General features: G+C 50.7%; 9 protein-coding genes across 9 annotated transcripts; 4 read left to right on the forward strand and 5 right to left on the reverse strand.

Moving 5' to 3' along the window:
* Window positions 1-1,486: 1,486 nt before the first annotated feature.
* TrAtP1_006378 (uncharacterized protein) lies at window positions 1,487-4,173 on the forward strand. The gene is made up of 3 exons (XM_014082981.2): window positions 1,487-2,406; window positions 2,483-2,945; window positions 3,017-4,173. Exons 1-3 carry the CDS (start codon window positions 2,084-2,086, stop codon window positions 3,503-3,505), a joined length of 1,275 nt encoding a protein of 424 aa, XP_013938456.1. The 5' UTR covers window positions 1,487-2,083; the 3' UTR covers window positions 3,506-4,173.
* A 505-nt stretch (window positions 4,174-4,678) lies between these two features.
* Window positions 4,679-5,410, reverse strand: TrAtP1_006379 (uncharacterized protein; the record flags this gene model as incomplete). Its single annotated transcript, XM_066113100.1, has 1 exon — window positions 4,679-5,410. One exon carries the CDS (start codon window positions 5,408-5,410, stop codon window positions 4,679-4,681), a length of 732 nt encoding a protein of 243 aa, XP_065969186.1.
* A 106-nt stretch (window positions 5,411-5,516) lies between these two features.
* On the reverse strand, window positions 5,517-6,137 carry TrAtP1_006380 (uncharacterized protein; the record flags this gene model as incomplete). Its single annotated transcript, XM_014082982.2, has 3 exons — window positions 5,517-5,711; window positions 5,780-5,916; window positions 5,987-6,137. The coding sequence occupies 3 exons, from the start codon at window positions 6,135-6,137 to the stop codon at window positions 5,517-5,519; spliced, it is 483 nt and encodes a 160-aa protein (XP_013938457.2).
* A 902-nt stretch (window positions 6,138-7,039) lies between these two features.
* On the forward strand, window positions 7,040-8,910 carry TrAtP1_006381 (uncharacterized protein; the record flags this gene model as incomplete). The annotated part of the gene is made up of 2 exons (XM_014082983.2): window positions 7,040-7,278; window positions 7,365-8,910. 2 exons carry the CDS (start codon window positions 7,040-7,042, stop codon window positions 8,908-8,910), a joined length of 1,785 nt encoding a protein of 594 aa, XP_013938458.2.
* A 31-nt stretch (window positions 8,911-8,941) lies between these two features.
* On the forward strand, window positions 8,942-9,787 carry TrAtP1_006382 (uncharacterized protein; the record flags this gene model as incomplete). The annotated part of the gene is made up of 1 exon (XM_066113101.1): window positions 8,942-9,787. One exon carries the CDS (start codon window positions 8,942-8,944, stop codon window positions 9,785-9,787), a length of 846 nt encoding a protein of 281 aa, XP_065969187.1.
* A 612-nt stretch (window positions 9,788-10,399) lies between these two features.
* TrAtP1_006383 (uncharacterized protein) lies at window positions 10,400-10,812 on the reverse strand (the record flags this gene model as incomplete). The annotated part of the gene is made up of 2 exons (XM_014082984.2): window positions 10,400-10,595; window positions 10,715-10,812. 2 exons carry the CDS (start codon window positions 10,810-10,812, stop codon window positions 10,400-10,402), a joined length of 294 nt encoding a protein of 97 aa, XP_013938459.1.
* A 3,183-nt stretch (window positions 10,813-13,995) lies between these two features.
* On the reverse strand, window positions 13,996-14,497 carry TrAtP1_006384 (uncharacterized protein; the record flags this gene model as incomplete). The annotated part of the gene is made up of 2 exons (XM_066113102.1): window positions 13,996-14,172; window positions 14,462-14,497. The coding sequence occupies 2 exons, from the start codon at window positions 14,495-14,497 to the stop codon at window positions 13,996-13,998; spliced, it is 213 nt and encodes a 70-aa protein (XP_065969188.1).
* Window positions 14,498-14,582: 85 nt separating this feature from the next.
* TrAtP1_006385 (uncharacterized protein) lies at window positions 14,583-15,302 on the forward strand (the record flags this gene model as incomplete). The annotated part of the gene is made up of 2 exons (XM_014082987.2): window positions 14,583-15,063; window positions 15,160-15,302. 2 exons carry the CDS (start codon window positions 14,583-14,585, stop codon window positions 15,300-15,302), a joined length of 624 nt encoding a protein of 207 aa, XP_013938462.1.
* Window positions 15,303-16,429: 1,127 nt separating this feature from the next.
* On the reverse strand, window positions 16,430-20,854 carry TrAtP1_006386 (uncharacterized protein). Its single transcript, XM_014082988.2, has 3 exons — window positions 20,450-20,854; window positions 19,733-20,389; window positions 16,430-19,651 (listed from the first exon to the last, which is right to left on the reverse strand). Exons 2-3 carry the CDS (start codon window positions 19,892-19,894, stop codon window positions 16,640-16,642), a joined length of 3,174 nt encoding a protein of 1,057 aa, XP_013938463.1. The 5' UTR covers window positions 19,895-20,389; window positions 20,450-20,854; the 3' UTR covers window positions 16,430-16,639.
* Window positions 20,855-22,132: the final 1,278 nt, after the last annotated feature.

Below are 22,132 nucleotides of genomic sequence, written 5' to 3' on the forward strand. Positions count from 1 at the left end.
GTGTAGTCACGCCCTTTTGCATTGTTCGGCTTCAGCAGCGGGCGGGCTGAGTTTCGGGGGATAACCCGGCACGGCATCTTGGATCCGTTGCTTGCAAGCGCGGTTCACGAAGACGATCCTCGTGCCATGTTGGGATTTGGTTCAGTCTAATCAAACGGCAGTTTATTATCTGAGGTATCAGCATTAGGGGTACCTGCAGAACATTGAACCAACAAAAACAGGAATGAAAGGCCATTTGCGTCAGAAGGGCTGCACGAGCTGCTGCTCAGATTAAAATAGTACGAGAACTTGCAAGTTCTAATTCGTAGATGACTGCAGCATTTCCAAAAATACATCTGCGGTCGGCTGACGCCACGCACTTTTTTTTTTAAGCTTCCCGTGGAGAATGCAATGGGGTGGTGGCTGAAGATGGCAGTTTGGTTTTTTTTTCTTGGTGGATCTTTGAGAAGCGACGATTGTCATTTCAATCGACGCGCACAGCCTCAAGTTTAAAAACGGTTACGGCACTCTGCGCTTCCGTCTGTGCGGCATAATCTATCAGATGCCTGACATAATCTTAGAGGAAAGTAGGGCCTTGCGATTGGGCTCTGGGCATACAGAAATGTCAAGGTAGCAGTGCTAGAGAGCATGATGCAAAGATAGATGCAGCGAACCCACCTTTATGCCCTCTGCAGATCAACGCGGCAGCACTTCGTATCGCTCAACGAATCCAGTATACCTGCTGCTGCATTCACTCATCATCGCCTGCTGCTAAAATCGTCATGCCGCCGGCACTGGTCCGTACGATGCGCAACGGTTCCCAACTGCTGCGCTCGCAAATTGAACCCCTTGGCTGGCGAGCGTGTAAGTCGGATCAAAGGCTTGATACGCGTAGGCCGGTACCTCGCAGCTACAGCCTCACAGTATGGTGCCGCCGCCGTCGCCACCGGTGCCGCACAAGTATTCACGCCGTGCCTCGCTCCAACTTGGCGCTCCCTCCGTACCGTATTAAACAATGTCTCACCATGCCAATCACCCTTCAAGCGGGGCTGCAGCGCTGATCGCATCCCGGGAACGCAAAGAGAGCCCAGCTTAGCTCGCAATGACTCCGCCTGGTCAGCCCAGCCTAGGCATGCCCCCCGGAAAGAGACGAGACCCTTGCGGCCCTCCTGGCTTTCGTGCTTTGCTCGCCGCGCTGTGCTTTTTCCTGCTGCCTCTGCGCGGCCGCGTCCCCGTCTGGATCGCATCCTGCCCACATGCTGTGTGATGAAATGCGATAAAATCAAGCCATCCGGCCAAAGCCAAGGATGCCCCGTAGTTGGTGCGACCTCGTAATGCTAGTGCCCGTGCGTGGCAGACAAGAGAGCCGCGATAGTGGGCGAAGCCATACGCCACGCCGCCATCGGGTACCTCTGCTAGCACTCGCACCAAGTCGAGCAGCGCACACTCAGTAAAAGGCCCTGAACTGCTCCCACAGCGCCTTGACCACCACCACCACCACTAAAAGATACAAGTACAAAGTGCCATGGCCTCCCCTGCCTCGCGAAAGTGCGTTTCATCTTGACCCATCTAACCCTCGACCCGACCAAAATTGCCCCCTGGCGCTCCCAGCTTCTTGACTCTCTGCATCTGCGCGAAGCCGATTCTGCGTCTTCTTCTCTTCTCCTCAAACCGCCGCCGTACTTCTACTAGTACACCTTTGTTCCAGTCTCTCGTTTGTCCCATATTTCCGCTTGGATCTTGGTTGGCTTATTCGTCCAATCGACCAAGTGCTACTTCTCTATCAGTCGTGATAGATTTTCTTTTTCCTTCTTCCCTCTGCTTACTCCATATTCCCTTTTATTCTTGACTTTGCTGCTTCTTTCCTCTCTCTCTCTCTCTATCGACCCTTATTTTTCTTTCTCATCCTTCGACCGACGACCGTTTCACCAACCCCCCCTTCTCACCTTGCGACCGGCGGAAAGAAATCCTCGAGCGAACTCTGGCCTGGGAATGAAATAGCTGGTTCTGGTTCACCAAAACCACCAGCAGCGTTCCGTTATCCCTTAGTCGCTTCCCGCAGACTCCCGGTAGGGGTCACGCAATAATCATCGTGGCCGCTACAATGGACGCTCGAAACTCCCTGCTGGGAGGCGACCCGACCTTCGATCAGAATGGCGCTCAGTATCACCACCGCTCCTTCAGCCAGAGCGGCGACTATGGCGCCGAATACGGCCAGGCCTATCCCCAGGCATCCCTCACTCAGGCCGCCTACGCTCAGCCGACGTATACTGAGAACGCGAGCCTCCACCAAAACACCGAAACAGCTGGTGCTGCTGGCAGCACTGGCGCAAGCAGATTCGATTTTTCTTTCGTCAAAAGCAGATGGCCTGCGGCCTTCCTGGCCGTAACTGGTATCCAGGCTCTCATCAACCTGGCCTTTGAAGCGTATGTTGACGCCCTCTTTTCATCTCATCTCATTCCCCCTTGGGTACAGCCATCAGAAGCTAAGGCGCCTTCACAGCTATGTTTTCGGCAAATTTCAGCTGAGCTTGGGTGCATATGTACCACTGCCTCAGGTCCAGTCTCAATACAAGACGATCCCTACCTTTCTTACTCTATTTATTTTCGGTTTCCTTTACGAATTGATCCTCGTGCTGGATGCCCTACGCATGAAGAACACGATTCAGATCATCGGCGTCTGCGTCGCCAATCTGGCTCTCTTGATTTACTCGGCTCTCCAGCTTGAGCAGATTCAGATGGCTCTCGGAATCCTCGAGGTCAACGGTGCGCTGGAGCAAGGCATCACATCTGCCATGCTGTGGGATGATATCAAGGCCTACCTTATCGCCACTCCTGTCATCATTGCTGTCACTACTATTATCATGGTATACATTACCTGGAAGCTCTACCAGCAATTTGCTTGGGACATTCTCAAGAACATTGGCGCCGATTATCGCATGAAGAAGCGCTTCCTTCATTACCAGGTATGTATCTAGTACACAAGCAGTTGGACTTGTAGAGATCCGCGACCAGACCCGACTGACATGACTACCAGATTTACATCGCCCTACTCAAGTTCGATTTCTTCTTCTTCTTGGGTTTCATTATTCAGTTTGTCGTCGTCGTCGCTGTCAAGACCGATCCCGAGTTCGCCCTCACGATTGCCACCATTCCGGTCACGATTGCCATTCTGATTGCTGCTGCATTCTTCACCCAGAGGGAGAACAAGCCTGGCATGATTTGCGTCATCGTCCTCTACTTTGGCGGTCTCTCCTACTTCATTTTCAAGCTCTTCCGCATCTACGAACCCAGCCGCGCCTCATCCTACTTTGCCGTTCGAAAGTCTCTCACCGCCTTCGCCGTCATTACCATTCTGCTCATCATCATGACCATCATCAATGCCATCATCTGCATGCACAACTTCGGCTCCGGCCTCAAGGCTCACCTGCTGTCTGCTCGCAAGGAGGATGAGAAGAACGATGTCAACTCATTCGGCATGAACGATGTCAAGTCCCCGATGCAGAACCGCATGACCATTGACTAAGAGGAGTCATTTGGCGCGCAGGGAAAAAAAATGATTTATTTTCCAGGCCGCGGAGATGGGGGAAATGTATAAAAGACACGAATTTACGAAAGGGAACGGGTTGGCCCCCTTTTTTATTTATCCAATAACAGCCGCGTCAAAGCAGGCTCATATATCAAGGCTATCTGACAGCCGAAAAAAAAAGGCCATGTTGGAAGGGGGATCTTTTGATAAAATCCCGTAAATTAAATGGATACCAATTTTTTTTTGTTTTGTTAACTTTCATTTTCCTTTGTTATTTTTTGATTCATCAAGTAGGCTCAAGCAATTCAAGGGCGTTGGATCTGTACTTCGCAAATACCACCGAGGACAGCGGGGAGTTTATTTCTTGGATACCCGTGATCATTATATCGAAGGATATTATATAAAAGGGTGGTGGTGGCTTATTGATGACCCTGTGTCACTCCTTCGACTACTTTTGTTGTTCTTTTGCTTTTCTTAAGAAGAAGAAGAAAAGAGTTTTTTTTCGCCGCTATGTTTTCTTTAATGTGATGACATTTCTTTGTTTATCGATCTTTGTGTGTTTCTGTTCTTATCATACTGCCTTTGGTTACTGACTTTGTCTCTCTTCTTTCATTTGTCGTGAATATACTGAGTTATGTCTTCTAATAAACATGCCATGCCGTCACCGATATCAACTTACAATGAGGTAGAACGAGTGAGAGTAAGAACGAGAGAGCTGCCGGGGTGGGGGGGTGAGACGATGAGGCTTATTGTGTGCAATGCTACGCTATATTATTGGGATTTGTTCCTGATTTGAAACAGCACTGATCCTACAAAAGAGCGCTTTACATCTTACAGCGGATCCAACACGGTGAATTTTATTGCCGCCTAGAGGAAGAATAGTGAAATGAATAGCTAGATACCCAGTTGCTTATCAAAAAAAGAGGAGAAAAGAAAGTCCCAAAATCATGCTGTGGAAAAGATACTATCCTCGCTTTGATAGACAAAAAATAAAAAATAAAAGAATGAGCGAATGGAGACGAGGTCATTATTGAACATGAAATACCGTAAACGCCAATGAAGAAGATCCAAAGCCCTCCTCGTTTATCAATAGATGTCAAGCCAAATCCTTCTTTTCCATTACCGCAAAGAGGACGAAAGAAAAGAGAAAGAAGAAAAGAGACAATGGTCTCAAAGTGTAATTTTGATGGCGTCTCTCAAATGGCCTTCTGTCGGGCAATACGGACATTTGTATCTTGAGCCCTTCGCCATGTTGTGCAGACTTTCTCTGCAAATCACATGCCCGCAAGGGAGCATCATGGCGGGATTCTGTTCCGTCGTCTGCTCCTTGCTGACAGGGCATACGAAAATGGAGTGGTAAATCATGGATGGCGGGAGAGGCGTTTCGAACGCTAGCTCGTTCTCCGTCGTCCACTCTGTTTTCTTTTCCTTTGTGTTTTTATTATACTTGATTAGTCGGGGCAAAGCAATGGAGCCGGCCGTGACGGCGACATATAACGGTGATTCAGCCGATAAGCCTAATAAAGAGCAGAATTCGCGGGTGAATGAAGCAGCAACATCTTCGAATGCCGAATCGATCTGAAAGATGTGCCGGTAGGGAGACTGCTCAATGTTTGGTGCAAAGGCGATTGCACCGCAAAGTCGCTGGATCTCTTTGAGGTGCCGACTCTGAAAGCGAGCAAAGTGTTCCTGCGCATATCTTAATGCGCCCCTTTCCCCATTCCTCTCATCGTCAGGCAGTCCATTGATCCCCGGGCCCTTGAAAAGCCATACGAATTGCAGCTTGCAGAGTTCAAACTCCAGATTGCTCCCTGCTGACTCCAGCCTGCTATTATTTTGGCGTGCCCATTTGATGGCTGGTCCTAGATTCCTGTTTCTGAGCTCGGACAGTAGGCTGTACATCTCTGCGAACTGCCCCTGGAGGTCCTCGGGATAGTTACTGACTCCATGTCCGGTTAGCCCTTCCTCCTCTCCATCTCCTTGTAACATGTCATCATCGCCATCTTCATCAGTCCGAGCCGTACGGGGAGACCAGGGCTCTAAGGAGAGGGGGGGGCTGGTGGTCTCGTGACTCGCGGACAAAGGTCGATGCAACGGAAAACTGGCCCTCTCGGACGAGATGCATGGCTATGGCGCGGTTTATGAGAGATGGGTGATCCGCCATGGCATCTGTTCCCATCGGCAGTTCCCTCTGCGGCAAGGCCTGGTGGAGAAAATACAAGTCAGCATTCAGCAAGCACAAAGGGTGGACGGGTGGACATGGAGGCGTGCCTTGTCAAGGGCTTTTCCAAAGCTACGCTGCGCCTTGGTCACATCTCTGAGATCGTTGTTGATAGCTTCAAGTCGTTCTTTGACCGGATTCTGAAGCCTCGTCATTTCCATGCTGATTCGATGATGGTCGGCGTCGGCTGTAGAAAGATGGAGACGTCAGCTGCTGTCCCAGTCAAGCGATGAGGATTCGAGGCAGAGGATTCGTACCCGCAGCAATCCGCTCCCTAGCTGCTACCAGATGCTCGATAATCTTGTCAACGTCTTGGATAGCAGCCGTGAGGTTCGCGCCTCTCATCCGTGCCAGTTCATTCTGCAGCGGACCAAATGGCGAGACAATGTCATCGTTGGAGCCAGCCATGGTCGCTGGCAGGAGTGCTTTGGCAGTGAAGCAATGCGGGACTATAGAATGAAATCGATCATAGAGCTCAAAAGAAAGCTATCTGGGAGCGAGTGAGAAAGAAAAAACAATTCTGCCCTGCGGATGGGCTCTCCAAGAAGTTGTTAGGCGTAGGTATAAGTTGGATGAAGCGAGGTTGGAGGTTGTCATCCGAGTAGTGCTGCTACCGCCGTAGTCTTATCGATAAGTCGGAACGCAGGCGGTAGCGCCTCTGCACAGAGAGGCACCTACTAGGCACTGAATGGCTGCTACGGCCATTACTACCTATTGAACGCAATTACTGGCGCCTCATTACCTACATATACAGAACCTAACACATAATTCGAAACGCATTGCTGCTGTAGGTCTTAAACTCGTGATTGCCACTTTAGACAATACATATTCACAAACATATCTACCTATACAAGTTATACTGGACATTGCCTCCTTTCATAGATTCCTGGGTATAAACGCTGTGAAGCCGAAATGACGGCTGCGGAGCCCTGCCTGTTCAAATACTGTACACAGCGGTGATTCAGAGGCCTCACTAAGGCGAGCCCCGTTAAGGAGCAGATTTGCCCCGCCCTGGGCCAAGGCCAAGCTTTTGGCTACTCCCCGAGTAGCTGCAGGTTCAAGATGCAGCGCACACTTTGTATGGAGCAGTGGCCAATAGTGCGCTGCTACCGCCTCACTATTCGACTCCATTACATCACATGCCGGCACCACCAGCACTAAGCCACAGTGACCGAGTGCAGCAGCACAGGCGCCAAAGCCAAAATTCCAGGATCGCCATTGTCCCAGATCCCGGCTCTCTGGCCTTCAAAGATGCTCCTTGATTAGCCCGACCCGGCCTTTCACGCCTCCAGGGGCTGGCGAACTCCACAATGTCCTTAATGCCGTCCTTCTCCCAGGACGGGAGAGTCTACCGAGACGACGACTCTTCCGGACTGTCGAGGCTGGACCGTCGCACCACCACTCGATCTACTCATCCGGATGGGAACTACCTGACGCCCACGGAGACGCAGATGATTGATTCGGCTTCGTATCGCGCCGCAGGGCCATCGGGATCCCGCGCTGGACTGCCACAGAGACACCTCGTCTTTCCGGATCCCATCGCCTTCAAGTAGGTTTAACCTTGGAGATCGGCGAGAGAGGCCAGGGCCATGGCAGTATAGCCGCTAACTTCTTCTTCTTCTCCCTCTAATCTAGGTATCTCGAGACCGATCCGTGTGTCGAAGTGGTTCAACGACGAAGCGTCCTTCGCGGCTACGACCTGTACATTGTCGAGCAGTGGGCATGCTCAAGGCAACCACCGACTCTTGTTATTGCGACCTATACCGGCGACGAGAAGGATTCCATCGTGGTTGGGGTGTTGGCGGTATCAACAGACGAGAGCCAGTGGTCCGAACAGGTTCGACTATATCTGAAAAAGACGGAGCAAAACCATGCGCGACCCAAGAATACCGAGCTTGGGGAGCTCATGATTACAAACCTCAGCAATTTTCCATCGTCGCTCACGGTCATCGCTGTGCCCGACGGAGATTTACGGAAGTACCGACACCTTTTCGTTGTGAACGAGGACTTGAAACGGCTAGGATGCTCTGGACGGTCTGGCTTGACACTCACAGAACCTACCGAGGCGGCCCAGAGCAAGTTTCAGCAGCTCTATAGGATTAGTGACCGCGTTCCCTTCAACCAGGCGGTCACCGAACTTATCAAACTTTGCCAGGTTGCATTATTCATGTTTGACAAGTTGGAACAGCCTTACATTGATGGCCTGCTATGCGATGTTACGGAGAGGGCCATTAACAACTGGTGGACGGATCTTGGAGCTGAGCATTACAACTATGAACCGACCGATGGGATTCTAGGGCCGTCGACCGTTGCGGCCCTACTAGGAATGCTATTAGGAGCGAGAAACCGACTGCACTGGCAAGGTGCCCCCGTCTCAAAGGATGTTTTCGACCTCGAAAGCACCAAGCGTGGCATCTCCTACTTTCAGAAAGCACAAAAACTGGACAAGACACGGCGACTAGATCAGCAGACGCTCTTTAAACTACATACAGCAACTACAAAAGCGGCAGTCAAGGAAGACTGGGGCGTGCAAAAAGCTATCAAATCGACAGTGACGGAAATTGGAGGCAAAAGGGGAGAAATTGTTATGGATATGGTATCCGGCAAAGACAAGGCTGGTCTTGCAGACATCGAAACCGTGGATATTGAAAAATTTGCCAGCTTGGTGTATGGTGAGAGGCCGAAATGGCTTTGGCATGGCAAGCCGCGCCGAACTCCCCTCGAGCAGCATGACCACGACCACGACGTGGGTTTATCTCCATCAAAGACCAACACAAACAACCCAGTTGATAAACGAGCCCACTCCCTACCAGTGGAGGAGGAGCTTGGGATGAAGCAGAAGGATGATTTTCTCTCCCCTGATGCCGGCATGGCCCTTCGACCAACAGTTAGTATGCTGGAGGGCATTGGGGAAAAGGACGGGCTGCATAAGACTGTGTTCAAGAGCGTTGCTGGAAAGATGAGCGACGCTAGATCAGGTTTTGGACGTCTCAAGGATGGTGTCAGGGGGAAGAGGCCACGGAACCCGTCTATCAATATCAACAAAAGAAGAAGTCTTGGAAAATGGAAATGGCTCTGCCAATGCGCTACAGAGTTTCAGCATACCTCCGAGCCCTGCCGCCGTAGTGAGCCGAGCATTTACGTGGAAGACAAAGCCGGAAGAATATCTCAGTGCTATTAAAAGGGGAGATCCAGACGTCCTACCTGGACTTATGGCAGAATCCGCACCTTCGTCAACAGTAGATCTCAAAGCCGCAAGGCTTCTCGAATATGAACGAAAGCCAAGAGAGTCGGACAGATCGTTAGAAATTCTTGGCCCAGATATGCACGGGAGAGCCCCATCTGCTGTGCCATCAACTACCAACGAAAGCGACATTGAAGTCATCTGCCCGGGCATCAGGAATAGAACCGACTTCCACCAGCTGGCCCTGTCAAGGCGTCATAGCTGTGGTGACTTTGCAGAGCTACATTCGAAACGGGTCCTCAATGAGAACAGATGGGCACGCCGGATGTCATTTGGCGACGCTGAGGAAGCCGTACTATCATGGGACGAAATCATTGATATTATGGACGAAACAGATGATGAGGAGGCCGAGGCCAGAGCAGTAAGCGCTCGCCACCTCGCTCAGCATATCGATAGGATTGTATATGGTATTGAGCCATGGATCAAGGAAAAGATCAAGCTCGTGCATCTACTTGACGAGAAATATGGCAAGGACAAGGCCGAGATACAAAATCTGCATCATCATCTGAGCGAGATCTATCATCGGGTCAAATACAGCTCCGACGAATTGCTGGCAGAAGAGCGTGCCAGCCTGACGGAGAGTGTCAAGGAGATTGAAATTCTTGTGGCACGCCTCGACTACGAAATCAATGCACTGGTGCAAAAAATCAATGATGTTGAAGACGGCATCAAAAACTTTGAGAGGCAAGTCGAGGACGTTGAGAGACGAGCCGACGAGCTAAGAAAACAGCTTGAGACAGAGAGCTGGCTGCATTGGTTTGTGAGAACTTTGACCGGTGTGGGCACTGGCCCCAATATTACTCGTAATATCTGATGATATTGGGAGCTTGCATTCTTTGGAGTTTAACCCCTTTGTTGCTTATTATTACTTATTTCCCTCTTTTCTTCATTTTAATCAGCATTTACTGAAGGATGGGGCTGGAGTTGGATATTGATGCATTCAAACGGGATTCGTGGACAATTGGCGTTTTATTTCTTTGCTCCTCTTTCGATTTCTTTTTTTACTTTTTTTTTCTTTTCTTTTTCATTTACTGCCTTTCTTGCAAGAAGATAGATACCATTTCGTAGAGGAGATGTTCAGTCATCACAATGACGATGCTGCGCCTAGACAGCACCCAGTGTACTCTTTTGAATAGCTTTATACATTTGACATGATATATGTGTATATCCTGCGATCCCATAATACCATAATATCAAAGTCCCATTTTCAAAACATTTGCCGCCGCCGCATATTATTTCCAGACAACTTTCTCTCTCATATTTATATTCGTACACATGCATGACATCCAACATTTCAGGCCAAGAGAAACAAGAGGGGAGGACAATGCCATGAAAAGAAAAAGAAATATGCAACTCCTTTTTTCTCCTAATATGCTCTATGGCTTTTTTTTTTTATGTATTGGCTTTTCTTTTTCATCTTCTTCCTCTAAAACAGTCCTCCGGGCCCGCCCTGAGGTCCTCCACCCATGGCCTGGCCCTGCTGCTGCATGATCTCGCTGATCTTCATGGAGGTATCGAGGAACTTCGCGGTGCAGCGGTCGAGGCAGACGGACTCGCCCTTGTTGAGCTCGCCCTCGCGGTAGTCGGAAGGAACGCATTTCTTCTGGCACGCCTTTTGCAGGCTATTTTTTTCCGGAATCAGCATTACGTAGCTAAGGTGATGTAGTACTCCCCTTTCAGATAGAGGGTAAATTCTCAAAGAAGTAGATGGGTTAGGACGAAGAGTTTTTTCGAAACTCACCGGTTGTAAGTATCAGCCATCATGCGCATCTCGCCCTCGACAGCAGCAATCTTCTGCTCTGACGTAGGCTGGGGACGACCGATTCCGAGGAAAGACATTGTGTTTTCGTTGAACGATTTGTTGAGATGAGGGTTTAGAAGAAGGGATGGAAATCAAAGAAGAGTTTTCAAAGATTTAAAAGTTGCCCCTCGGTTCTTGTCGCTGAGATTGGAAAATGGAGGTTTTTTTCGTTTTGATGTCGTCACAGGGCTGCGGCTTTGGAGATGCGATTTTGAATTGGGGACTTGAGAGAGGAGCAAAATTTCCATTCCCGGCAGGTTTGCTTACATAATGTGTTTATCGATAAGGTGGCTTCTTTACCTTGAGTTGAGAGTTGCGAAAACTCCCGGTCATGATGCTGTCTGCTTAAACCATGCGTGTCTTTTCATGTGAGATGGGTCATCTAGTAACTCTTCTCATTACAGTGAATTAAGATGTGCGATTTTACGCATCATACCCTCAGCACTATTGTAGGGCCAACTTTCACCGCTTCTGCCCGCTATATAAGACGCCAACGCACAGCGATGCGATGAGGTGACGGGCCTAATTTAAAATGGCTGCGGCAGCGCGCACTCAAAAAGCTGGTGGGGTGTTGGGGGAAGCGGAAGAAACCATAAGAAAGAAGGAAAGAACAAAAAATGCCCGCTGTTCCGGTTTAGCTTGCCGAGATTTACTCCATCAGATTATTGTTACTGTGTCTTAGCATAAGCGTTTGGTATAACTATTTGTAAACTCGGAGAGCTTGCATCGGTTGGGCATGGCGTGAGTACTTGGACAAGCCACTCTGGAGGCAGCAATTCAAAAGTATCGAATCAATATGGATGAGCTCTTTTTGAATAGACGAACGAATAGGCGGGTGAGATCGGGGGGGAATTGAGTCTATAGGCTGGGCTGGGCTTGGCGTGGGCTTGGTTGCATTTTCCAACTGCAGCTGGCCGTTCGGAGCCTTGACTCATCCGTGCCAATTATCCCATCGCCGGAGCAGTCAATGATGGATGCTTGCAGTGTATGGAACAAGTATTAGCCGCCAAAATGTCTGGCATGCCCCCCCCTTGTTTTTCCCCAACCAGATGTAAGATGTGTAATTAATGGCTGAGTGCAGAGTGCCTGGGGTCCTCACGCCATCGATTGTGTAATAGGCGTACGACGGTTACGACAGGAACGTGCCACAACGGGCAGCGGGAACAAGAGGCGCTGGCCAGAGTTTAGGTTTTGTGTCAGTCGCCAGCCAGTCACGTTGTGCCGTGCCTGTGTGTAAATGTTTAGACACTACAGCACATACAGTACGATACGAGCTTGTAATAAGAGCAAGCCACATCGGGGAGACGGAAGAGATTGCAGCAGCGGGATGCTTTGTGGAGGTGGGTAAGCTTTGAGCAGACGTGCCAGCCTTATCTTGATATTGGAGCACTGCTGCTGCGACTATCGCGACAAGGTGGTGTGTGTGCGAGTTGCATGACAAGCTGATGCCTAGTTCCAGACCGATGCGGCTGCAACCCCATCGCGATGGTCGTGGCGATGAGCTGGAGCTTGGGTGCGAGATAGCAGACTCGGTGAACAGGTTTTGTGCACGGCCACATGCGTCTGAACGGAGGAGCACGCAGTAGTGGCCATGACAGGTCGCATTGTGTGCTCCATGGTGGCGCCGGGCTCGCTCGCACTCAAAGCAAAAGCGTATATGGAGTCTTGGACTGGAGCTCGGGCGGTCAAATCATGGCATGATTCGGCATGTTGTGACAGAAGCTTTCTTCTTTGGCGCACCCGCGATAATACAATAGGGTGGTTGTATATAAGTAATAGGCTAGATAACTTAATAAGAGGGGGGAAGCTAGATGAAACCTTGCAGAATAGGAGAGAAGAAAGGAACAGAAAAAAAGAAAAGGCATTGTATTCATCCCATCAATGACAGGACTGAGCTCCCTACCTTGCCAGCTCCGTAGCCGAGACAGCGACCATGGGCCCGCATGTGCATCGCCGCACCGGCTCTCTGCGGCCAATGGATCTCACGCCTGGGCTGAGGCTTGGCCGGCCATTTGTTGGCGGCGGTTGATGGATCACAGTCGTTTGGACCAGGCGAATCTGGCATGGCGAGAGCGCACGAGAGCGCACCTCGGAAACCCATTGAGAGCTGCGCGTGTTGCTCCCCGGAGCTGGCAGCATGTGCAGCCACATGTAGATGCCAAATCCGAGGCATCGTGCCTCGTACTCGGAGTACTAACCTAGTACATGGCAATAGTACACATGTCAACGGTGTTATTGGCATTGCAGATTGCAGTCCCCAGCAAATATCAGTGCCAGCTATGCCACAATAGCTGGGCACGGACGGAGCAACCGGCATGAAGAAGCTCATATCGGGCTGCGACGAAACGGCCCGGTTTAAGCAGAGGCCAGCTCAGCGGCCAGCTTCGCTCTGCTAGCAGCAACTGCTCCCTACCGCGACCTGCCTTTGCTTATTACTGACCTGCTAGACAAGCATTCGACGGTGCTATACTCGCTGCTACCAGGTACTAGGATCATTGGACCTTGGTCGCGCACGCAGTCTTTGCCGGCTTGGGGAGGAGTGCGCACAGTAAGTCCAAGTAGCAGCAGCACCGGTGCTTTTGGCAGATGGAACCTCGCCTGAGTGATTTTATCCGGGCGGCTGAGCTGAGCCCATTGCCTGTAGAGCCGTGACTGCAAGTAGCAGTAGGTATAGAGCAATTGATCTTGGGAGTAGCAGTAGTACAGCACATAACGAGCCAAAGAAGACGGACAGCGGCATGATAAGCTGCTCTAGTCAACAGCAAGCGCACACCGACTGTTCATTTACAGCAGAGGCTCCCTCGTCCATCTGCCGGCAATTGGGAGCAAACACCTACTGTAATACGGAGGAGACTTATCCAAGACTTGCCAAGTCGTACTCCGAGGCTCGCTTGTTGCTGCCACTACGGAGTGATAGTGCCTGCATGCTTAAGTGGCATCTTAGCTGTACCCATCATTTCCGTACCTGCCAGGTATCCAGAGTCGGGTAGCATCAGCGTCGGCATCAGCATCACGGCCGGTGCGAATCCTCTCTCTCTGACAACATGCTGTACATGCTTTAGACCAGGCCCGGTAATTAACTGTAGCTGGTGCGGCTGCCACGTTGCTTGTGCCTGCGCTGAGCTGAGCTGTCCTTTCCGTGCTTTTTGCAGGTGTCAAGGAACAAGCACAGCAGCACTATCGAGGTACGCGACAAGCATGATTACTCGACTCTCCATATTTTACTGTTTCGACCGGGGCTCCAAGATCCAAGCAGCGCCTGGATACCGGCCCGGGACATGGCGGTTGACGGCCGCTGCGTGCATGGAGCAGGTACCGCCGGAGTAATCTGCCAATGGACCTAGCAATGCTTCTGATACACAAGCTGCAGTAGCCATCGTATCGTGCCTTCCCCTCTGCTGTGTGCACCCCCTCCATTGAGCTGGGCAGCTCTTGCCTGCTGTGACTTTTGCGAGCTTCCCCACCAAAAAAATTCCAAAGGAAGGAGGGACGCAGGTTGGTAGGGGGAAAAAAGGAAAGTAAGAGGAAAAAAAAAAAAGTACACACCACCCCTCCTTTTTGCGCGCGCTGTTCTCTGCGCTGCTCACTGTGGGAGAAGGAAGGAAAAAAAAAAAAAAAAAAAAAAAACTGAAAAAAACCAATTCCTATCTGGGCTTATCCTGCCACCCCAAAACAAAAAATTCACACCACCCCAGAATCTGCTCCTCCTATTGCTCTCTGCATCCTGTCTGCCTAACCTCCTCTTTTATTCTTCTACTTCTTCTCTCTTCCTTCCCCTCTCTCTTCTTCTTTTTTTCCCTTCCTCACCATGTCCTCCACCAACCAATCCTCCACCACCAGCCAAGATGCCTCGGGACGACAGCCCTCCGCCGCCTCCTCCACCGCCGCCCAACTCGCCAGTGCACAGATAAGCCTGCGCAAGACGCTGCGCGAGTTCCCCGACTTCCCCATCCCGGGAATTGACTTTGTCGATATCATGCCCCTCTTCGCCAACCCCGAGGCCCATGCCACGCTGCTGTCCGCCCTCGAGCTGCAAATTGCCGAGTCCTTTGGCGCCAACAAGCCCGACGTCATTGTTGGCCTTGATGCCCGCGGCTTCCTCTTCGGCCCCGGCCTGGCTCTGCGCCTCGGCATTCCTTTTGCCGCTGTGAGGAAGCAGGGCAAGCTGCCAGGCCCCTGCGTCACGGCCGAGTACATCAAGGAGTACGGCAAGGATCTGTTCCAGATGCAGGCAGATGCCATCAGCGAGGGCCAGAAGGTGCTGGTTGTTGACGATATCATTGCGACGGGTATGTCCACAGCTCCTCTTTGAGGCCCCCCATTGGACCTCTTCATGTGCAGGAATAAAGCGAGAATCATGTCCAGAATGCTAACTTTGTGTACAGGCGGCTCGGCGGCGGCGGCGGCAGATCTTGTTCACCAGCTCAAGGGCCAGGTTGTTGGCTACCTTTTCATTCTGGAGATTCCCGGCCTCAACGGTCGCGATAAGCTCAGCGCTCCTACTACTATTCTCCTTGAGAACCCTTAATTTTGACGAGAAAGGGCTCCATCTCCTCTTCTCTCGATAAGCAGCGCCATTCTAGCAAAAAGATGACACGCCTGGCATCAATTTCTCTACACCATCAGCCCTAGTCGACTGGGAAATGTCACTTGGATGTTCCATTACCACTTCTCAGCGCCAAAAATCGACTCGAGGCGCGAAAGACGAACGAAACTTGTTCTGCTGGGGCTGTAAGCTTGGCTATTGTGGTCCTCCTTATCGACACACTTTTCATATATATATCAAAAGTTGTTTGCTTGGATCATTTCTTTGGACTTTGGGTATCTTTCCTAAAATCTTTGTTTTACAAATCTTTTTTTTTTCTTTCACTTTTTTTTTCACTTTTTTTTTCTTAAACGGGGATTTTCTTTTTCGCATATTACAATTCAAATAACCAATAGACTATGGAAAGCGTTTTCTTCTCTGATTCGGAATGGGAAGTGGGTGCCGTGCTCTCTCTGTCTTGTCTGCTTCATGACAAACTCTCAACTCTACTTTTACGTTTTACATAATACGATATAGACCACATTACACTATGAAGAAACTGGGAGGAGTAGATGAGGACGAAAAAGGGGATACGATTTTCAACAACGAAGAGCACGCGGTGGAGGAGCAAAGACAAAAAGAACTATTTGGATTGGATATCTGTTTGGGGTCATGATGGGAGGTATTGTTGATCATTTACGGCCTAAAAGGAATTATTCTATTGCAATGAAAATCATCTCTGTTTTCTTGAGATTTCCTAAGCTCGCTTGAGCTTCTCTGACAACCCGGTTCCATTGATGTCCAAGATGCTTATTCAGGAACCATTTACCGCAGCAGTGTTATCCTGGGACCGATACAATCGTGGTTAATGCTATCATAATGAATAACTATCACGCCAAAGCTCTTGGTCACTTGGTAGTGTCCTACCATGATAATCATATTCCATAAGTAGAAGGAAGGTAGCACTGGTATTCACAGGGACTGATGCTTTTTAAATGAACTTCTTGCAGACACGAAATCCCTCTAAACATTCATTTGACAGCTCTTATTTTCTCGAGAAAGTGAAAAGTAAAAGTGAAAAAAAAAAAAAAAAAAAAAAAAAAAAAAAAAAAAAAAAACAAAAAAAAACCTCAAGAGGGGAAAATTCACCAATCTTCTTTTGTAACCTCATGCTGGCTGTATCTATCCTAAACAAGCGCTGTATATCTATGCTGCGTGATATGTAGACGTGCTATATGTATGTATATGGTATGTATGCTACTATATGCGTATTTATATGAAAAAAAAAAAAAAATATTCCTCTCTAGCCACATCCTCAACTCCCTTTTCCACAAAGGAAACTACAAGACAACGGCATTCTCCACAATGAGTCCCTGGCTCTCAACACGGTACTTTCTCCTCATACCAACCCTCGTTGCCTGCCTAAAGAGCTCATAGTCGCCTCTTGAAGCTCCCATGAGGACCATGGGAATACCATGTAAGCGCTTCATGCCCTTTGGTGTCACCTGCTCTGTATCTAGCAGCGGCCTGGGCATATTGCCTCTGTCGTCATCGTCATCGTCATCATTGTCATCGGCAGATGGCTCATCGAGAACAATGACTAGCTGGAGCGATCTCTCGCTGGGGTAGAAGCTAGGGATATTGTCCAGCTTCCGGCTGAAGGAGCACCCTCCGCGCAGCATGACAATGACTTGGTGTTCTCGAGCCGCAGACGCGGGGAGCGGCCCGTCGCAGGCTTGATCTGCGAGGTAGACGGTTGACCAGGGAAAGTTGGCAGCCGGGTCTCTGTACTTGTAGAACGGGTTGCCGGTGATGGGAGTATCCAAGATGGCCGGGACGGGGTATGAGCCGGGACCGGTGGACGTGTAGGCGTCCCAGCTATATATCATGGCGCCGCTCTTGCTTGGGTCGGGCTCTGGTAATGCGGTGTAAACTGGTTCAAAGACAGAAGACACAGCGCGGAGTATTGATTGAAATAACGAGTCGGAACCCAGCGATCCGGCGTTGAGTGTGTCATTGTCCATTATGTCATCGCTCTCAGCCGCTATGAGATCCTCGGAAACCACGAGCGTGCTGTTATTATTCTGCTGCTCTGGGTTGTCTACCAGTAGCTCAATCTCCACAGAGTCCCTCCGTCTCTTGCACGAAAAAGCCTCGTCCTTGAGATGTCTGACGTGTTCGGCATGGAAGAAGACTGTCTCGTATCGGCCTAGTTGGGTATTGCCGATATGCGTGATCCTCCACCTATAGGTGCTCGAGTCAGAGTCAAACACCTGCTCGAGCTGAAGTCGCAGCCCCTCCAACACGGTGATTGTCGGCCCCAGATGGCTCTGCCATGACAATTGTGCGCCAAAGTGCGCCCCCATGCCGCTGGTAAGATCGCTGACCGGAAACTCGATCAAGGATATAACTCGCTCGGGAGGAGCAACGCAAGTGCCGTTCTCGGGGAGCATAGTCGGCGGAAGAGTCCATGGGAAAAGGGTGTGGTTGGAAAGCGCCCTATACCTCATCACCCGGCCCTTCTTTCTGTCATTAATTTCAACCAATTCTATAGGCCCATGTACATTTGGAGTCCGATATAAATCTGTGAAGCGGGAAACAGAAAATAAGTCTGGCCTGGCAGCGGTGGCCGAGCCGCTTAGTCGATTTGTCAAAGGCGGCGGAGGTGCAGGGCATGAGTTTGTGAAGCTTTCATCGTAATAGCTATAGACCGCAACGTCCTTGCCCTTCTTTATGCTGCGATTGCTCTCCCGATTAGCGACCCCTCTCTTACTCTTTGGTATGACGAGCGGATGGCCTTCTGTGGTGAAGACATAGGGGGCATCAAAGTTATTGAGCGGATGGTCTGGGTCGAATAGCAAGTACATGTATTTAGCTGTTTCTCCCAAGAAGAAGCTCTCCATGCGATCTTGCTTCTCTCCCGTCTGGACATCCTGGAGCCCAGCCCAGCCACATTCGGCAAAGCATCGACGCCGAATGTCCCGGAGAACCATCTCGCCGACGTGCAGATACCAGGGGTCTCGAGTAGCACGATAGATGTGATATGTGGACTCGATGAACTCGGGCCTGCCTGGCCACCAGCCGATGCCCGCCTCGACGTTGCCCTCGCGGACGGACCAGCGTTCCGGCAGCGCAGAGTAACGGGTCCAAAGAGCTGTATAGACCAGATTCGCTTCAATGGCCTCTTCCACTTCGCCTGCCAAGGCCAGAAGCCCTGGATAGAATGCACCAAGACTATCAATCCACATGGCGTACGGCTGGCCAGTGGCGCGGTTGTTGTTTGAGTAGTACGGGAAATGGCTCCGATCCGTATACAGGTACCGCTTGACCGACGCGTGAGCTTGATGCCATGCTTCAAGGAAGGCGTCCGATGTCTGCATCGCGGCTGGTAAAGGAGGGTGTATAGAGTTTGGATCTAACCAGCTGGTCGTGCTCTGTCGGTGCGAGGCAGAGGCATTAGGCATCCCAAGGCCCGAGAGAAGGATATGGCTTTTGAGCGCGTACTCGAAGAAGCTGTCCATGCCTGCGCCGATGCCTGCATGGGGACCGATCCATAGCCCTCGTTCCGCATCAATTCCATTGCCAATCAGGCCGATTTCACTCCTGCGATGCCACACCTCCCAGAAAGCCCGCTTAGCGGATTGCTCGAACCTCGGATCTCCCGTCAGTCTGCTCAGGACAGTAAACTCAAGGACGAGGCTTCCAGCTCCAGCACTGCAGGTCTCAGTGATCTCTGGATTGCTACTTTGCTCCTCCAGGACCAAGTGTTGGTGGAGGGGAGAGTTGACATAAAAGGGGATGCCACTGCGGAGATTGACTCGAGGATATGGAATGCCAGTTGAGGTATAGAATGCAGGAAGCAGTCTTTCAGAAAGGTCCAGAGCAAGCCTCAGTAGCTGGCCATCATACTTGAACCCACTCGGCCACGGAATAGGGGCCAACTCCAGAGGATCATCGCCCGCGACCCCCTCTGGCTTGGGTACGTATCCAGTGATGGGCAACTCCCCAGTAGCAAATAAGTGCGCACTCAACAGACCTCCCACGCCGCGGATGACCGTCTCGAACACTTGGACTTTGCTATCCAGATCGAAGCCCCTGGCACGTATCCCAGCACCGGATGGTCCCGATCTTCCATCTCCATAGTGTCGTACAAACTCGGCCACCCCATCTTGGAAGTCGCTCAGAGCTTGCGGTCCGGTATAAGATCCGGTCTGCGGCCCTCCAGCCAGGATCGCAAGGGTAGACAGGCTGTCTATGAGAGTCAAGGAGTAGTTGCCAAGCGCATCGTTCAAGTTGATGCGCCCAGGATTATGAGGATCCCGTGTCAAGGGAGTACATGTTATTGGGCGAAGCTAAAAAACATCGGAACCGTAGCGGTCAGCCTTCTATCTACCTGTATCTTTGATATGTCTAACACGGTACACAAAACCCACCTCATCTTCAGGAAACGCATGCTTCATATAGTTGCTATACCCATGATAGAACATGTCTACCGTGTCCTGCCGCAGCTGAGCCAGATAGTCCGAGCGCATGGCCCCTACCGGCCGCAGCAGTGAGTGGCCTAGCCATAGCAATGCGACCACCAATAGCATCATGTTGGGCCCGGAGCCGCAGCGCTTCGAAGAGTGTTGATATCGCAGCAAAGGCGTTCGGGGAGGCTGGCACGTGCCGGGCGACTCATTGGGGGGAAAGGCGAGGGATCGAAGGCGGCGGCAGCATAGAGCTGCTTGCAAGCGAGAGGCCCTTTGCGAGCTCTCTACTATCGGATCTGGCTCTATAGCAGACGTCAAATGCGAACGGCGCTGTCACCGACTCTGGCCGTTGAATCGCCACATCGCCATGTGCTGTCTGTCATCTTTTTGTGGCGCCACGGCGATCGCACGTCAGGAACGAAATGTGTGGCTGGTGTGTCAAAAACGTGGCTGGTGATCCGATGCATTTGTCCTAGCGTCTCGCACTCTACCCAATGAGAAGCCCGCAAATGACTGCTTACCAATCCTCCGCATCTTCCGCGAGTATGCTTCTTTTCCGGCTCTATTAACCTCCAGCCTAGGAACAGCTGGACTAATCATTCTTGTTTACCCGGCAGGCTGTTCAACAGTATCAGTACAGAACAAAGTGATGAGTCATTTGAGCAGGGCTTTACTGACAAAGAACGTCAATATTGACTCATCTGCCAGAGATCCAGGATTGCACCCGGCTCGTACGACTCGTGCGACTCGTGCGACTCGTGCTCTCGCCTCTAGGTTTGTATTTTTGTTGCCATTCGGGTGATTCAATGCAGGTTGACAGCCTTTTGTCTGTGCTTCGTACTATCGCACAGTGAGCTGGGCCTGTGATTGGTGACAATACGAGCTCTTTGATCGATGGCGCACAATCTGACAGCTGCAGCCTCGTTCGTGTACCTATGATTGGCTGGAATACGATGAGACAAGCAGCTGGGCAAATACACCCAAACTAAGGAACATAGCCCCCAAATACACATTGCAATCCGGGCTAAATATAATCAACATCGTCAATAGGCTCGGCTGACGAGAGATGTTTCTGCAGGACAAAGTCAAGCACGCTAATAACCGACAAGGATCAGATTGTGTGTTCTCAAAAGAAAGCCTTTTGTCGGACAAGGTCGAAAAGGCAGACAGCTACAAGTGTAGGTTGTGTCACGGCAGCGGTGCTATGCTACCCCGTGGTACATTGACGTTTATTTCAACGGCAGCGTCACTGGACGGCATCTGAGTCTGTGGAAGAGTTCTGAAAGCCTCATCAGTTTTGGTAGCAATGGGAAGGCGTTTCTTCCATCGACTACTTCGTACAAGTTTATGACCAGCTGATTCCCATCAGATGATCCTCGATCCTTCGGTGCCTTTGATGGCTAGTCTACTTTACTATATCAACAAATAGTAGGACCAAGAAACCGGCGGGGGTATCTCATAACTAAACGAAATATGCCACAAATTCCAAATACTACTTTGAAGTCGGCCATGCGACTCGCCTGTACTAGGTGCTGCCTAATCAATGCATCGCTGAGATTGCGAGAGCAGCAAGAGCAGGGATCGAAGGCTTGCTTCGTAAGAGACACAGATATACTTCGAATAGAGGTGACGTTGGTGTTACGGGCGTGCCTTTAACTAGCAGCAACATGAATCCTGACATGAGCATGTATTCCACTCCTTCAACGACCTGGCTAGTGAGTCAAGCTTGCTCTAGTTCGAGAGTCACTGCCATGCCGCAATTGGGTTGTTTGAAGCAGGACCTGCAAGACTTCGCCTCGAATTGGCACAGAAACGAGTGCCGAGACGTCCAACAGACGCAGGATATCAAGTTTTGCTCAAGCGCACCGGCGGTAATACGAGCCCTGTCGGCGATTGTTTCTCGAAACCGCCCGCTTGGATGGGCATGCCTTTTCTCGCGGACCCCTGGCCACGAACTGCTCCTAATGACAAACCCCGTTATCTCCCCGGTAGGATCTCCACCACGCTAGGAAATAGACAAAAGCAGCACAGCGCGAGCCACGCGGAGTCCGGCCAGGTATTATCCACCAGGTATCTGGGATGTTCGCAGTGGATGGATGCTTGAGTTCGTCCGAGAAAAAAACGCCACTTTTCAAATAGATGCGGGTTACGGAGTAGGAGCAAAGAGAACCCTTGCAAGTCAGCAATGATTTGCTAGAATTAAGGTACTGTAACAATCTCACACGCCCTGTTCCACAACCTAGAACAATTGGCTGAGTTTCACAAATAGGCGGTAGGGCTTTCTACTTCATAAGAAACACCCTTGCGAATCGGGCCACGACAATGGGCCTGGCGATGAGCAACACTGCCATCTGAGATCCC

Source organism: Trichoderma atroviride, chromosome 3 (genome assembly GCF_020647795.1).
Source record: "Trichoderma atroviride chromosome 3, complete sequence".
In the NCBI taxonomy this organism is placed as follows: domain Eukaryota; kingdom Fungi; phylum Ascomycota; class Sordariomycetes; order Hypocreales; family Hypocreaceae; genus Trichoderma; species Trichoderma atroviride.